Source organism: Lissotriton helveticus, chromosome 11 (assembly GCF_964261635.1).
Source record: "Lissotriton helveticus chromosome 11, aLisHel1.1, whole genome shotgun sequence".
In the NCBI taxonomy this organism is placed as follows: Eukaryota; Metazoa; Chordata; class Amphibia; order Caudata; family Salamandridae; genus Lissotriton; species Lissotriton helveticus.
In genome coordinates this window covers 1,010,008,333-1,010,023,392 of record NC_136072.1, presented here as the reverse complement: position 1 = coordinate 1,010,023,392, position 15,060 = coordinate 1,010,008,333, and the positions used below count along the sequence as shown (strand labels likewise).

Sequence of the window (15,060 nt, the reverse complement as noted above, 5' to 3'; positions counted from 1 at the left end):
ACAATATCGAAACTAATCTTCAAGTCCCAGAATACACTGCCGTTAAAAAGCCAGGCCTAGGTGGAGCTGTGGTCCATTCCGAAAGGCCTCTCGGAAACTGGCACGGAGTTTTACACTCTACGCTGACCTGAGAACTTAGTGCACACATCCTGTGTGGGTGTTTCACAAATGAGGGGGATAACGGACCAAAATACCGGAGATCGCGCACTCTTCTTTGCCACATGAGAAAGTACCTATGTCTGTTGGCAGGCATATATATGGCGAATAAAAACTGCATGATGCAGGGCGGACCATCCTGCCACTGAGGTACCACCATGCAAGCAATCAGACCACCCTACAACGTGGCTGCGGCCCAAAATACACGTATCAGCCGTCATAAAACCACATGGTACATCTTTAGCATTTGCCTGCCCATGCTGTGCATACAATGGACTTACTTTGTTTTCCAGTTGTTTTTTTTTTTTGGAAGAAGACTTTATTGCGTGATTTAAAAAAACCTTTGCAAATTACAAAATTTAAAAATATTTAAAAAGTATACATTTAAAAGAAAGTGTGAGTTCCAGTCCAGTGTAGATGAGAGTGGCAGATGGACCTTGCCGAGTTGTTATGCTAATGGAGGTTCACAGGTTTGGGTCCCATCACGAAATTTCTTTTGCTGCTTGATCCAAAAACCTTACTAGGGCACAGTTTAATTTGGTGTTCCGAGGTTCAAAGCATGCCAGAACTGCTGCTCTGCACGATCTAACCATGTTTATATTCCAGAGTTTCCTTAAGAGGGACCGTCTTTCATGAAGCAGGTTTGGGCAGAGGCATAGGATATGTATAATGTCTTCTTTATGATTCCCACAAAGTCGACAGTGTTCGTGGCCGGGAACTCTTTTCCATTTTGGCAAGTGACACGACAAGTTGATGACTCCCATTCTCAATTTTAAGAAGCTTAGTTTTGTTCGAGCAGTGAATGGTAAAGTTAGATACTGCTGTGGGATCAGCTGGACATAGGATTGCAACGTCATCCAACCGTGACTTCTTTTTGCTAGCCGAGCCTTGTCTTCCACTGAAGAAAGTTTTTTTGCACTTATTTTTGCAAGCCGTTTGAATTCGTTTTGGCTTACTTGCAGGTTCCAAAGGTCATTCAGGCCTAGAGTTCTTAACCCTTTTTCCCAATAGTCGTGACCTGCTCGCCATAGGTTAATATTAAGACAGACCCATAGGTGTTGAGCTAGGCTGCCTTCCTTTAAAGACCTCAATTTGTGACAGCACATTAGAAAGCTCATGGCTCTGGCCAGTAGTTGGTTGCAGATGCCCAGTCCCAGCCTAATTTGGGCCGGTGATGTTTGAGTTGGTAGCTTAAACACTGTTCTGTAAATTTTTGCGATGATTTTATCCAATTGGCCACTGTCTGATCCTTTTAGCACCTCGCTTCCGTAGGTTAATGTTGGAATAATTTTAGCCTGCGCGACCTGCATTGTTGGAGCAAATGTTGGGCCAAATAGCTTCTTATGTATGGTACTGATTGCAAAAGCAAGTTCTGCCCCCTTCTTTTTTTGTTCTTCTAGATGGGTTTTGTATCTGCCGTTGTTATTAAATAGGACGCCAAGGTACTTATGGCAGTTGGATTCAGCAATGCTTTCCCGGTGCAGGACCCAAACCAGCTACTTTGCCCTTCCTGGACGTACCGCCAAAATATTTGTCTTCGTGTTGTTAATCTGGAGCTCGTTCTTGTTTGAGTATTCGGAGGTTGCGTCCATTAGTCTTTGCATGCCAATCTTTGTTTTGCTAAGAAGGACCACATCGTCGGCATATAGACGGTTTGACAACACGAAACCAGCTACTTTGGGAGCATGGGAATTTACCTTGTTTAAGGCTTCGGGAAAGTCTGATAGAAACAAATTGAAGAGTGTGGGGGCCAGGACACATCCTTGTTTTAGGCCTTTTGTCGTCAGAATTGGGCGTGATAGTCTAGAGCCGTCCCCAATCTTGATCCTGACCCATGGGTCCTGATGCAGAAGCTGTATGACTCTTAAGAGGTCATTTGGGATGTTTAATCTGGAAAGCTTCTGCCAGAGCTTTCCCCTGTTCACGTTGTTGAAGGCGGCTTTGTAATTGATGAATTCCATGTAGAGTAGGGAAGAACTGACTTCCGCCTGGTCAATCAAGCAGGAAAGGGTCATAAGATTGACAGAGGTGCCAGTGTTGCTTGTTAAGCCGGTTTGGTTCGGAGGTATTACTGAGTGGTCATCAGCCCATGCCCTGAGTGAGTTAAGCAGCAATCCGGCAAAATACTTTGCTTCACTGTCAATAAGGGCTATGAGGCGGTAATTACCGGGGGATTTTTTGTCCCCACCTTTGAAAATTGGCGCAAGAATTGACCCCTGCCAAGAGGGCGGAATGATGTTGTTTTGTAGGATAGTGTTGAAGAGGGTGGTTAACTTCGAGGCCCAAAAAGTTGTGTCCTCCTTGAACAAGGCCTGAGGAATTCCTCCTGGGCCTGGAGCCCCATCCTTACGACCCTTTTTGATCATTTTTTCAATTTGGACCTTGTGGATTGTTCTTAGTTCTTTGCCACTTTGGTTTATGGGACACACTGTTGATCTTTCGATTTTTTGGCCTGCATTGAGAGATACCTCCATTGTGAACGCTTTAGTTTGATGTTCGATAGGCCAAGCTGCCGCTTTTTGAGCAGTATTGCCTTCAGCGGTGGAATTCTGATGAGAGATTTTTTCTTTTTGGTCGTTAAAATGAATGTACAAGAAGTCGACCCACTCAGACTCCAATATGCTTGACGACGCAACTTTAGGGGCACGCCCAGATAGGCTGTTGATAGTACACCAGAACCTTGCAGAATTATTTAATTTGATATCTTGCTGTAATCTGACCCAGAAGGAGTTCCAATGAGTTCTGCGTTGTTCTCTTTTTGCCTTCTTCAGATAGCTGCGGGCCTCTCTCCATTTTGTTATTATTAGCAGATCCATTGGGTTTGTTTTTAAAGCCCGCCATATCCAATTCATGGTTCTTGTTGCAGATTGTATCTCGGAATTCCTACCGGGCATCTGCTTTGCCCATTCAGGTTAGCGTGCCTTATCGGTTTGGCGTGTCTATTGATCAGTTAGATTGCGAATGTTGACCAGTTTGCAATATGGTCGTTAGAGGAGCTGCTAGTGCTCTCAATGATTTGTTTGGCCTCTATTGCTACTTGTTGAAAATTGCTGAAGGAATACTTGAATCGTTTTAGGTTGATCGTGTAGCTGTCAGATGGCAGTGCCCTTTCTTCATCATGTTGGATTAGACCGAAGATAAGCAATATTTCTTGGGGGCGATGATCACTTTCTGTTCTGCTGCCAAGACTGAACCCTGATATTTGATTAAGAAGTGAGAGGCTAACAAAGGTGTAATCAATTAGCGAAGCACCATTATTCGATGCGTAAGAGAAGCAAGGTGGCTTATCTGGAGGAAAACGCCCGTTTAGGGCTCTGAGACCCAGATTTTCAAGGTTGCTTTGCAGAGAGCGACCCCTCCAGTCGTCCTTGTTCCATCTTGGGGGGTCCTGCGGTGGTATTACCCAGATGCTTTCGTGTGCTTTGGTTACCTCGTTTTTTTGTAGGTCAGACATTAGCCACATGTTGAAGTCACCAGATAGTATTATTTCTGGATTAGGGGATCCAGTTTTCACTCTTAATACTGTCGCTATTACCTCTTCTGTGAAGGATTGCCTTGATACCGAGTTTGGACGGACATAGGCATTCATTAGGACGAAGGACCTGCGATGGCCTTTGTTGGTGGTGAAGGAAATACCCACAGACTGGAGGGAATGTGATTAACTCGCCAAGTCCCATGAGGCAATTGCGTTGTTTATTGATATATAAATCCCCCAACCGCTACTGCCTCTGCCCGAAGATTTCAGTTTTTGAGCTGGAGTGTGATGAGTTTTGAAACCTTCTATTTGCTGCGGTTCAAATCGCCATGTCTACTGTGGTAGTAATATATCGAATTTTCGAAAATAAGAGATTATCGCTTTATCCTCCATTTTGTTGTTCAGACCGTTGATGTTCCACAAGCAAATCTTTAGAGGACGCGTATTTGCGCTCTTTTCACTGTTGCACTATCAGCGTAGGAGCAGAGTTGTGTTGAGGGTGCCTGCCAGTCACGACCATGTTCCGGCCTCGTCCTGATCCCTATTTAGTGAGATCCCGTCATCTCTTGGTTTCCTGTCTTTATGGTCGCGGAGGTTTTTTTTATTGCAGGCACCCCTAAGAACTGAATATACTGTTCCCCTTTCCACTCGTGCGTGCTCTGAGCATCGACTTGCCTGCAGGACATGTGGGTAGGCCGCTTCCTTTCCAGGTTGTATAAGTATGCCCCACAGCTTAAAAGTTTCTCTGTGCCCTAAGATGTTATTCATTGCCTCTTCCGATCTCCAGGTGACCTTTGTGGTTTCGTTTATTTGGCCATGGCATGGTGCAATGAATTCTACCGATGTAATGTCTTGCGAGGTAATGACATTTGACAGGCCTATTGCTTGTATCAGCTTAATGATGTTCCCGCGATTCAGGATGTCGTGGCTTCCTTTGGACTTGTACTCCGGGTAAAAGAGTGTAAAAATAGGATCGCCGCTGGGAGGGGCCCTAGGCGGACTTGGATTTGATTTTGTCAAAGGACCCAAAGAATATACATTTATTGTTTTGTGTTTGGGTGTGAGGGGGGCCTCGATCTGTTCGCTGAGGCACTTTTGATTTTTTTCTCGGGCTATTTGAACTGCGGCTCCTTTGTCACTCGCCGGGATTGCGCCCGGATGATGTTTAGCAGAACTGTTGGTGTGCGCCTGGTTTAAAGTCGTGGTGCTATCGAGCGGGTTGATAAAATGGCTGGAATTTTGGCCCTGCACCTGTGCGTTCTGCGAGAGAGATATGTTTGAAGGTGCCTTGTGAATGGTTATGTTTTGCTCCATTGTCCCGCTAGGTGCATTTTTTTGAGAAGGTGCCCCTACTGCTTCTTTTTCTGATGGCGATGGAGAAATGCCACTCTTCCTTTTTTTGCTTTCCAGCAAGATTGGTTGTTCCTCTGATATATTGCTTGGCTCATCAGTTCTTTTTGAGTCATTGCACTCTGTGACTGCTGGTCGTCAGAGTGTTGAACAACGGATAGAGGCTCAGCTCTTCTTTGCGCCTTCCCATCTTATTACGGCCTTTTCGCTTCCTTTGTCTTTTCCCCTTTCCTGCAGGATCTTCCATATCTTGTTTAGTTGAGGATGGAGCAGTAGAATTTACTGTGCATGGGGTTGTGGATTTTTGTTGTTTACTCGTTTGACAAATGGACGCTGATGTGTCCTGGGGTAGAGAAGAGTCGATTCCCATGGCCCCTTGTGGCCCCGAGTTTGTTGCCATTTTTGCTTTGTAGTCCTCACCTGAGTCACCAGCACTGCCATTTCCAGGGGAGGGCTTTGTATTTGTGATTTCTTTTAGATCTGCCAGAAGTTTTTCCATCATCCCTGGAAGTGTGCTGAGTTTCTCGACTATTGGAGTACAACCACATCCTTGTTGCGGGCAGTCTGCAGCTGCTTGGGCCCGTCTAATCAAGCTATTTAGGTTTGTGATCTTGTCGTCTATTTTGACTACATACACAGCCAGTGTGTTCAGGAGGCTGCTTTTTATGTCCATTTTATTGGCTTGATAGGTCATTGCCTCGGCTGACCTTTGAAGAATGTCTAAGGCTGTGACCCATGCCTTCTCTTGCGTGAAGTCCTCCTTTTTCTCCTCCATTGGTGAGGATGATGGCGGAGAGTAGCCAGGATTGGTATTACCATATGAGAACAGCATTGTTTCCCATTCCTTTGACTCTAAGTAGGAGAGGTCTTTCTCAGCTGCTTCGGGTTCAATAGGAGGAGAGATGTCAGCTTCTTACTCCTTCCTTTTCATTACACTGTCCTTTTTAGGAGGGAGTGCAGATTGACCATTTTGACTGCTCAATATGCTGAAGCTAACTTCTTCTTCCTTCTTTGGCGTTACACTGACCTTTTTAGGAGGGATTACAAATTGGCCATTTTGACTACTCAATGTGCTGAAACTGACATCGTGAAGGACAGGGTTAGTTGCTACTGTGCTGCTCATTTTCCCACTGTTTGAATCAATTTGGAGATCCATTCTTTTGAGGACATAGTTTGGTTAGGCGGATGAAGTGGAAATAGAGTTGCGTCTGTGCTCTGGGTAGATTGAGGTGGACTTAGTTGGTAGGCTTCCCAAAGCCATGACTGCTATTTGTGTTGTCTCCTCGAGCTTACTGGAAGCTGACATGTGGGGATTGTCAGAAGCCTTATTTCCACCAGGGCTTTCATTGATGATGTTCACTATGGGGCTCAGTGGAATTGGTAAGCCCGCAATTTTCATGTTACTTGAAAAAACAGCCGACCCAGCATCTTTCAGAAGAGAACATTTTGATGTCATTTTTGGTTGATTATTAAAGGATTTTCGGACCGTCCGGTCAGATCCCCTCAGAGGAAGTTGGGACATACTGTCTTAGTGATTTCAGGGTTGCTCAACGACAGATTTAAGATCAGATCAGAGGCCAGAGATGACATCTCTAACTTCCCCCCTCCGTTTCTTTTTCTTTTGTGGTGCTGTAGACCTCAACTTGCCAGATCTCATTTCTGATCAACAAGATGGAACAAGATGGAAAAAAATGGTCAGGTGACTCCGTGGCAAGAATGGTTTGAGGGAAGGAAAAGAATTAAATAAATCTTCCAGATGCAGTGCTGTTGTCTCCTTTCCTCTTCCTTTTGCCTTCGTGCCCCCCTGTGGCCTCTTTGGGATTGAGGTGCGGGGGTTAGGGGTTTTAACTGACCACCAAGGATTTGACTGCACGTGTTGCCAGGAAGCTCCAGTCACACCCTTTATTGGATGCTTACAGTCCTGTGCCTCAGGTGGTTACCCGTGGGTCTAGTATGGTTGTGCCTCTGTTTACTGTCCGACGGGGCAGGTTACCCCCCTCATGCCACTTTACCCCCCACCTCTCCCGTGCCTTGTACCTTGCACCACTCCGGGGTCGAAGAACAGAGGGGGAGTAGGCGGGAGAGGGAGGGCGTGGAGGTAAGCTATCGTGCAGTAGACCCAGAAGTGCAAAAGTCCCAAAGTCCCAAAGGCTCACGGTCACCTTTCTCTAGCTACCGTTATCGGCCACCTTCTCTTCTGCTTCCACTGGCCGCTTTCCCTTGGCCCCTGTCTCTTCTCTGGATGCCATCCCGATGCGGCAAACAAAGCAACAGGACAACAAAGCTGAAAAAGGCTGAACTGACCCGATACTTGACCTCACTCGTCTCGCTCCCTGCACCCTGGTCGCCACTCTCTGTTTCTCGCTTCCCCGGCACACTCACCGGACTGCAGAACGGCGGGGCGGTGGAGACAGCGGACGGCAGACAGCAGCTTGGAAGACTCACTCCTTGCAGGTACGGCGGGGCGGCGGGTCAGCGGCAGGCCGTCGCGGACTGTGGACTTGAAGAGTTCGGTGAGTTTGATGAGCAGGGGGTTCAGGGGTCGGGGGTCCACGCCACGATAGTCTATTTTGGTAGGTACGAACGGTAAACGGCAGCCGGCAGACAAACACCGCTGCGGTCTCCTTGCTCCTCTCACTCCTCTGTTTTCCAGTTCATTACAGCGAATACCAATTCCACCAACTGCTATACACTATTTCAGCCGCTGAGCGTTCTAAGAGGGACACAGGACCGCCCCCGCAACCCGAGGCAGCGGCGCTCATAACCCCGCCCAGCGGCCTCGGTCAAACCTGTGACCGCTTCTGCCCTGCACCCGAAAGCATGAGAATTGCCTAGAGATACCGGAGGTTGAGGCCTGGGGCCTCCCACACTCCATGTGCCCCATACAGGCATACCCCCCAAAAGTCAGCCAATGCCCCGTAATCCGATGCGGAGGGGGTCTGGTATACTTAAACACATTTTACACACAATTTAAACAACTTAAACACAAATTTTGCGGCGCAAAATGCTCGAACACTGGGCACGCCCCAGTCGACCTGGACTCACCGTAAAATTACTGACACAGCTCCCTGACAAACGGCGTGACCAGGCACAGCGAGGGTATGGCAGCAAACGGCGTGCCAGGCAACAAAGAGGCGGAGGGAGGCAGAGAGTGGGCAGAGGATCCTGAGATCAGCAAGGCTAGGTTGAAGGGCCATGCAGGCTGGCAAGCTCTTCCAAGTTATGGGAGAGAGGCAAGGAGAGAGGACAAGGAGGGAGGGAGGCGGAGGGAGGGAGGCGGAGGGAGGCAGAGAGGGGAGCGGGCAGCGGATACGGAGATCGGCAAGGCTAGGTTGGAGGGCCATGGCGGCGGCGGGCAGGCTAGGAAGCTCCTCCGAGTTATGGGAGAGAGGCGAGGAGGGAGGGAGGCAGAGAGGGGGGATTGGGCAGCGAATCCGGAGATCGGCAAGGCTAGGTTGGAGGGCCATAGCGGCTGGCGGGCTTGGAAGCTCCTCCGAGTTATGGGAGAGAGGAGAGGAGGGAGGGAGGCGGGGCTGCGCTGGAAAGCAGTTACAGAGGGAAGAGGGAGGAAGAGGCATGGAGTAAGTTAGAGAGGTGAAGAGAAAAGAAACTGCAGATGACAAACTGGTAAAAGGAGGAACGTGCTGCAGCCGATTTCTTGTATTTATGGGGCCATGTCTTTTGAACACATGGCCCCATAAAGATAAGAAACCTTTCACGACACACGGAGAGCAGACGAGCCCGTCCAAGTGGGCCGTCTGAAAAAGAGAAAAGTCTACATCACAAACAGATCTTTCCCAATGGTTGGCCACCGTTTGACACCAGCCAATGGGAAAGACGAGTAGGGCTTGAAACCCTTTAGTAAAAGTCCTCCAAAACATTAAATCTCACCGAGCGAGCTGCGCATGTGTGCAGCAACGCTAGCAGAGACCTAAAAATGGAGAGATGCTCTTAATAGCGAGGTTACCAACAATGATTGGTACAAAATTCTTGGTTACACCAAAAGTAGGACAAGAAACCTGTGCTTTAAATACACTCAATTCAACTCCTTTCATTAAACGTATTTAAGCCACGACAGTTTGCCAAAAAGTATCCCAGGTCAATGAATACCTGCTCACGTTGCCAATCGCCTACTACGTACTTCAAACACATGGTGGGAACGCACGTTACTGGATACGCATCACAATAACATTGCGGGACCTCACGACTAGACAGATAGCTCAAGACATTAGGACGTGCCTAACAAACAAAACACAAACACACTGCCAGGAATAAAGTCCTGGGGTTTGGCCTTACTAAATGCACCATAGCTATTACTTGGAAGGTGCAGCAACACCTATACATTGAACAATGGCTGAGGGACGTGGACAAATGGACCAGGGCTGAGATAGAGACTCTTAAAAGCCCTGCCCCAAGGGACAAGGCAGCTAAACTATTGTTGCACTGGGAAGAGGTTAGAGACGCTATAGAATCTCTACCAAGGGGCAAGGCTCCTGGGATAAACGAATACGGAGTAATTTGTTTAAAGCGTGTGTAGATCTATGGGCTGCTCTCCTTACACTGTATTTTAATGCAGTTATCGGTTAAACACTCCCTGAGTCCTGTCGACACTCTATTATTGTTACGGTTTTCAAGAAGGGAAGCAGGAGTGACCCTTCCTGTTATAGACCCATTAGTTTAAGAGATACTGAAGTTAAAATCTTAGGAAGGGTCATTCTGAATAGACTGACCCAGTGGTCTGGAGAACAGAATATCTTGTAAGATATTCAGTATGGGTTTCGCGCAGGAAGGGGTACTGTCAAACAGAATCTTAACCTCCACCTTATGATTATTAAATATTTTCAGGAAAAGAAAGACTCTCTCCAACTTGCCTTCATGGATCTCAGCTGTGCATCTGATTTGGTCAATCGGGAAAAACTTTGGGCTGAGCTGGGGTCCATGGAAGTGGATGAGGGTTTGGTCAGTTTCCGTAGGGATCTTCACCACAGATTAATGGCCTCAGTACGTTTCAGAAATAATGGTGAATGTGCACTTAGTAAGGGGGTTAGGCAGGGCTGCATACTAGCCCCTTTCATTTTTATTATGTATGCGAATCAGCTTGAGAAGGCCCTTGCAGTTAAGGGTGTAGATGTCCCAAGAGCCAGTGACAGATTGGTTACGGAAAAACAGAAAAACAACAGCCGACCAAGTTTAAGCACTTAAATCCCAAGTATTTCGTAGTGAGGTTCGGTGCACCTACTCCCAGCACCCGCCGTTGATAGGTGCCACTGGTATAATGAAATTCATTGAAAATGAAGGTGCCCCAAAGAATTATTCAGAAGAATCCACAAGTCTTCTTTATTCAAAGTAATATTTAAAAACTGATGCACAGCCAACGCTTTTCGTTCCTGTGTGAAATCAGGACAGGTTCATTTTAATTACTGGAAGCCACTAATTCTCTTAACCCGTCACAAAATCGTTATCCTGAAAACGAGATAGTAAAGAAATTCAAACAACAAAAGGTAACTGTACTAAGAGTTGGGCAGTTTTTGATACCTTCAGTCAATGGGAAAAGCTCACTCATCTTCTGTCGAGCCCGCCTTAGTTTCCCCAGCTCTCCTGCCTGGCGGAGCAGTTTTATCAAGTCCACATGGCAGTTATAGTCGAAGGCATTAATGGAAAGCTGAAAGAAAGGCAAACAGAAAAGGTTATTACAGCTATGAAGAAATAAGGAAAATAACAGTCAAATTTGTCCACCACATAACATACATACAGAGAGAGCATTAAAAAAACTATAGCAGTTACTCATGAATATAAAGTATTTCCACTAGAAAACTGAGGAGCTCAATAATGTGGAGGGCTCAATCAGACAGGCAGTGCTACTTTTGTCAGCTCCATAGATTTTGAAATAGTCTTTTTGGCCATCTATTTTCCCACCTGGTCCAAGAGAACTGAAAAGAAAACCTTGCACTGTGTTTTTTGGGCTGTACTCTTCTTCACTGAGATTGTATCTCTTGTTTTTGGAGCTTTTCCTCACATTTATGCAGCACTTAAAATGCTTCCAAAGCAGACCATGAATGATTAAGAAACCATATCACGTAGCTTGACATAATTTCCAATCATGTTCTCATCCAATGGCAAGCTCCATATCTAGCATACCAAACAAATGACACCTACACTCCACCATCATAAATGTATGTGTTGTTAAAATATACCCAGTCGAGTAGAAAACAGTTGACATTTAAGCAGCACTTTAGGTTTGATTGCTTCAGGTTTTTATTTAAGATACAAAAGGGCAACTATAAACCAAACTGGCCTCTCAGCTTTGGCGGTTGATTCGGCATGCAAGTTGAAACTAGGTCTAATTCTATCCCACTATTCTCTCCCCAGCCCCACTCCCAGTGACCTGAGACAACAATTTGTTGTTTGAGCAATTACAGAAACTTTATATAATAAATGTATGGAGCATTAATAATAAAATAGTCACCCCTGGACCACATCCAGCAGAAACAAAGTCACGATTCAAAGAATGCATGTCTCAAGTTGACAGGTGGATGAGCACAAGTCACCTTCAATTAAACGGAGGAAAGTCCGAGATTGTGCTTTTTGGCAAGGCTCATGAGCACTGGTCACATGACTGGAGGCCCCGAACCTTGGCTCCTGTCCAATCCCAAAACAGACGGTAAGGAATTTAGGATTCCATATGGAAAATAAACTATCAAATCAGATCAACTATATAATTGGCTCCTGTTTTGGCATGATGCGTAGTTTATGCAAAGTTTTTAAATGAATTCCGATGGAGGCCAGAAAACCTCTAGTTCAGGGATTGATTATTAACCATATGAATTACGGTAATGCCCTGTTGTCCTCAATCAACGAAGAACTTCTTACAAGGCTTCAGATCCTGCAGAACACTGCGGCCATGCTGGTACTCAAACTCCCGCCCAGATCCCCTTCGGCCCCAGGCTGAAACTTCTACACTGGCTCCCTGTCAGAAAGCGAATCTGCTTCAAGATTCTTTGTCTAACACACAAAAATATGTACGGAAGAGGCCCAGGTTACTGGGCCAAAAAGCTAAGTTGGTACCAGCCTTGCAGGACCCTGAGATCCACTAACGAATCACTTCTTACAGCACTCAGAATCCGCACCACTAGAAATGTAGAAGATCCTTTTCTTTTCTTGCACCTGCTCTATGCAACAAACTGCCCTCCAACTTACGCACGATCGGGGGGCGCTAGAGGGCGCACAGCGGGATGGTTGACTCGTGAGTCAGCTCCGCCAGACGGGTGCCTGAAAAGCGGCCTAAACTCGTGAAAACTACCGCCGGAACTCCGAAAATGTCGACATGATACATCGGACAGTGCTACCTAACGACTGGTGTGGCTAAATCTGGGGAAACGGCAGAGGCGGCGGAAATATCACAGAGAAACTGCGCAGGAGAGCGATGTGAGCCAAGATGGCGGATCCCGATGCCTAGACCTACTGACTCCCGTGGTTGATGGAGGACCTGGCAAGAGTACGGACCCGAACCGCAAGCTGCCCCAAGGCGACACGACCAGCCTATGCCCTATCACAACTGCGACGAGGAGCCACGGGCTTCACAAACTCGAAATACCGGTTTGCGTTCCAGGAACCACAAGATGGCGGCTGCAGTGGAACGCAAGAGCTGACGGGCAGACGTGAGTACACATCTAGACCTCCCAGGGTCTTAACTGCGTAGCCGACTCAACAAGCAGGTACATGTGGCCACTACCGCTGGGAAAGACCGTGCATGCTGGTCGGTGCACCTCAAAACGCGCCCCTTGATGCGCCTTGATGTCCGCCAGGCGAACCGCGCCACTGCTGTGGCACCATCGGAGGAGGTGAGGCAAACTTTCCTGGGCAAGGACGCGGCAGACGGGGCTGCACTGATCGTCTAGCACGACGAGCTACTGCGTGTGCACTACAATAGACAGCGCGCGCCTACAAGTGCAGCGCCACGGGAACGGGAGACGCCATTGGTTGAATATGCATGCGAGAGCCTACAATCTGGCCCCTGCGCTGGCACGCATAGCAGTTCATGAGCTCATGTGTTGAAGAATTCACCCCCAGCATAACAAGCACAGAAGGAGGGCCTATAGTGCGCCACGACTCCACGGAGGTATATCTCGCGATTCTACTGGCAAACCGTCACATTGCCACAGCGCACTCGGGTGAGTGCCTGATGAATAACACAGGTCTTCAGCGGACAACAAATACGCCGAAAAACCGTCAGTCAAACGCATCACGAGATTCGAACAGTGTCACTGCAGAAAAAGCACAGCGAAACGCCCTCTCGCGCTCCTGCAACATGGGGAAACCAGAAAAGCAACAAACTAAACTGCAGTTTGAGGCGAAAAAGCAACCACAAAACGCCGCGAGGACATCGGACACGGAGGGAGACAGTGAGGCATGCAATGGGACAGGCATGGAGACGGTCCTGCGAGCTATCCAACAAAGCCTACAAGAAATGAACAATAAATTAGATAATGTGGTACTGCGTGTGGACAACATGGCCGCCAAACTGGATAAACATGGCGAACGGCTGGTGGAGGCAGAGCAACGGATATCTAAAGTGGAGGACGAGTCCGCGACCACAACACAGATATGTAGCGGTATGGAAAAAACTCTGGAGATATTGCGCGCCAAGGTGGAGGATCAAGAAGCTAGGTCCAGGCGCAACAACGTCAGAATAGCAGGCCTGCCGGAGTCCACAAACACGGGCAAAATGGAAGATTACATAGAGAAGTTGCTAAAGGAATTGTTCTGCGCAGAACAGTTATCATCAGTCTTCCTTGTGGAACGAGCGCATCGCTCCTTGGCACCCGCGCCAAAACCGGGAGCACAACCACGTGTGATAATCGCCCGCATGCTAAACTACAGAGACAGAGACACAGTTCTTAGGCTGGCCAGGGAAATGGGCGTCATCACTGTAAGGATGCGAGGCGGAGCGCTACCGAGGACTGGTGGTCTCCCATTACTGATCCTGTCATACCTCCTTCCTTACAGACTGACCCCTGGGATACAGGACTGGACGACGTGGAAGAAGAGCGCGGCGCCTTTAATTGGGCGTACTCTGAGGAGGTGGTGACCCCTCCTCCTGTATTCGTCTGCGAGGCCAGATTGGATAAAGAGCAGGAAGTACAGACAGAAACGTGTGACATCACCTCGGAGGAGGAGGAGGCGAGGAGCGGCGTCGGAGAGCGGTTGAAGAGAAGCGGAGAAGTCGGAAAAGAAGGACACCGAAGGAATTCCGAAGAGCAGGCCGAAAGAGACGAACCCCACGGAGAGCCAGGAGGCCAACGACCCTGTGAGCCGCCGTGCCACTCTCCCGGGGGAGGAGCGTGGCTATCCCAGGTACGGGACCGTATGGCGGTGTGGGTGGGAAGACGGCGTGCGTGTAAATAGTGTATAGCAAACCCCGTTTGTGTTTCCTCGTACCCCTCTCCTCTTGTGTTCATTACCCCGCGATTAACCCTCACTTTCTGTACCCTCCCCACGTCACCGACTACATAACTGTAAATCCGACACTGGTGACCTTTCTCCACTTCACATGGCCCCAAGGTGCAAGTCCCCCAAAGACTGTAGAACGAACGGTTCCCTCTCTGTTGGTCTTCCTTTCTATGGGCTCCGGAACAACGAGACGCTACCTTGACCAGACCCTGAGGACAAGAGCGGAAGACCAAAGACCCCGGAGAAGGAGAATACCACGATTCAAAGACGGATCCCAGTCACTTTGCTAGGGAGAGACTTACGTTTAGGACCAGGAGAACATTGCAACCAAACCCTAAACGTACTATACCAATAAAACCGTCCTTACTCCCAAGACCTGTTGTCCAGTCAGTTTCTGCTTCAACACCGGAGTTGCCTATTAGACCTGTCCCAGAGCCTATTCTCGGTCCTAAGGTTAACCCCTCACCCCTACACCCGGTCACAGTGGTGTCAGAAGTGGGATCTACTCCCTCCGAACAGGAACCGACCATGGAACAAATCATACAGACTCTAGTCGATGGTCAGCAGAAACTGGAATGGGCGGTCAGCCAACAAATCAGCACAGCAGACGCGGATCGAGCCCTGTTCCG

The 15,060-nt window shown here is 48.0% G+C and overlaps 1 protein-coding gene across 1 annotated transcript in view; it reads right to left on the bottom strand.

Annotated features, from left to right (window-relative positions):
• The window catches only part of SART3 (spliceosome associated factor 3, U4/U6 recycling protein), a 542,493-nt gene that overhangs the window by 463,309 nt on the left and 64,124 nt on the right, over positions 1-15,060 (bottom strand). Inside the window, exon 2 of the mRNA XM_078667411.1 lies at positions 10,517-10,643. Coding sequence (XP_078523537.1) covers positions 10,517-10,643 — 127 coding nt within the window. The remainder of the gene's footprint in view (positions 1-10,516; positions 10,644-15,060) is intronic.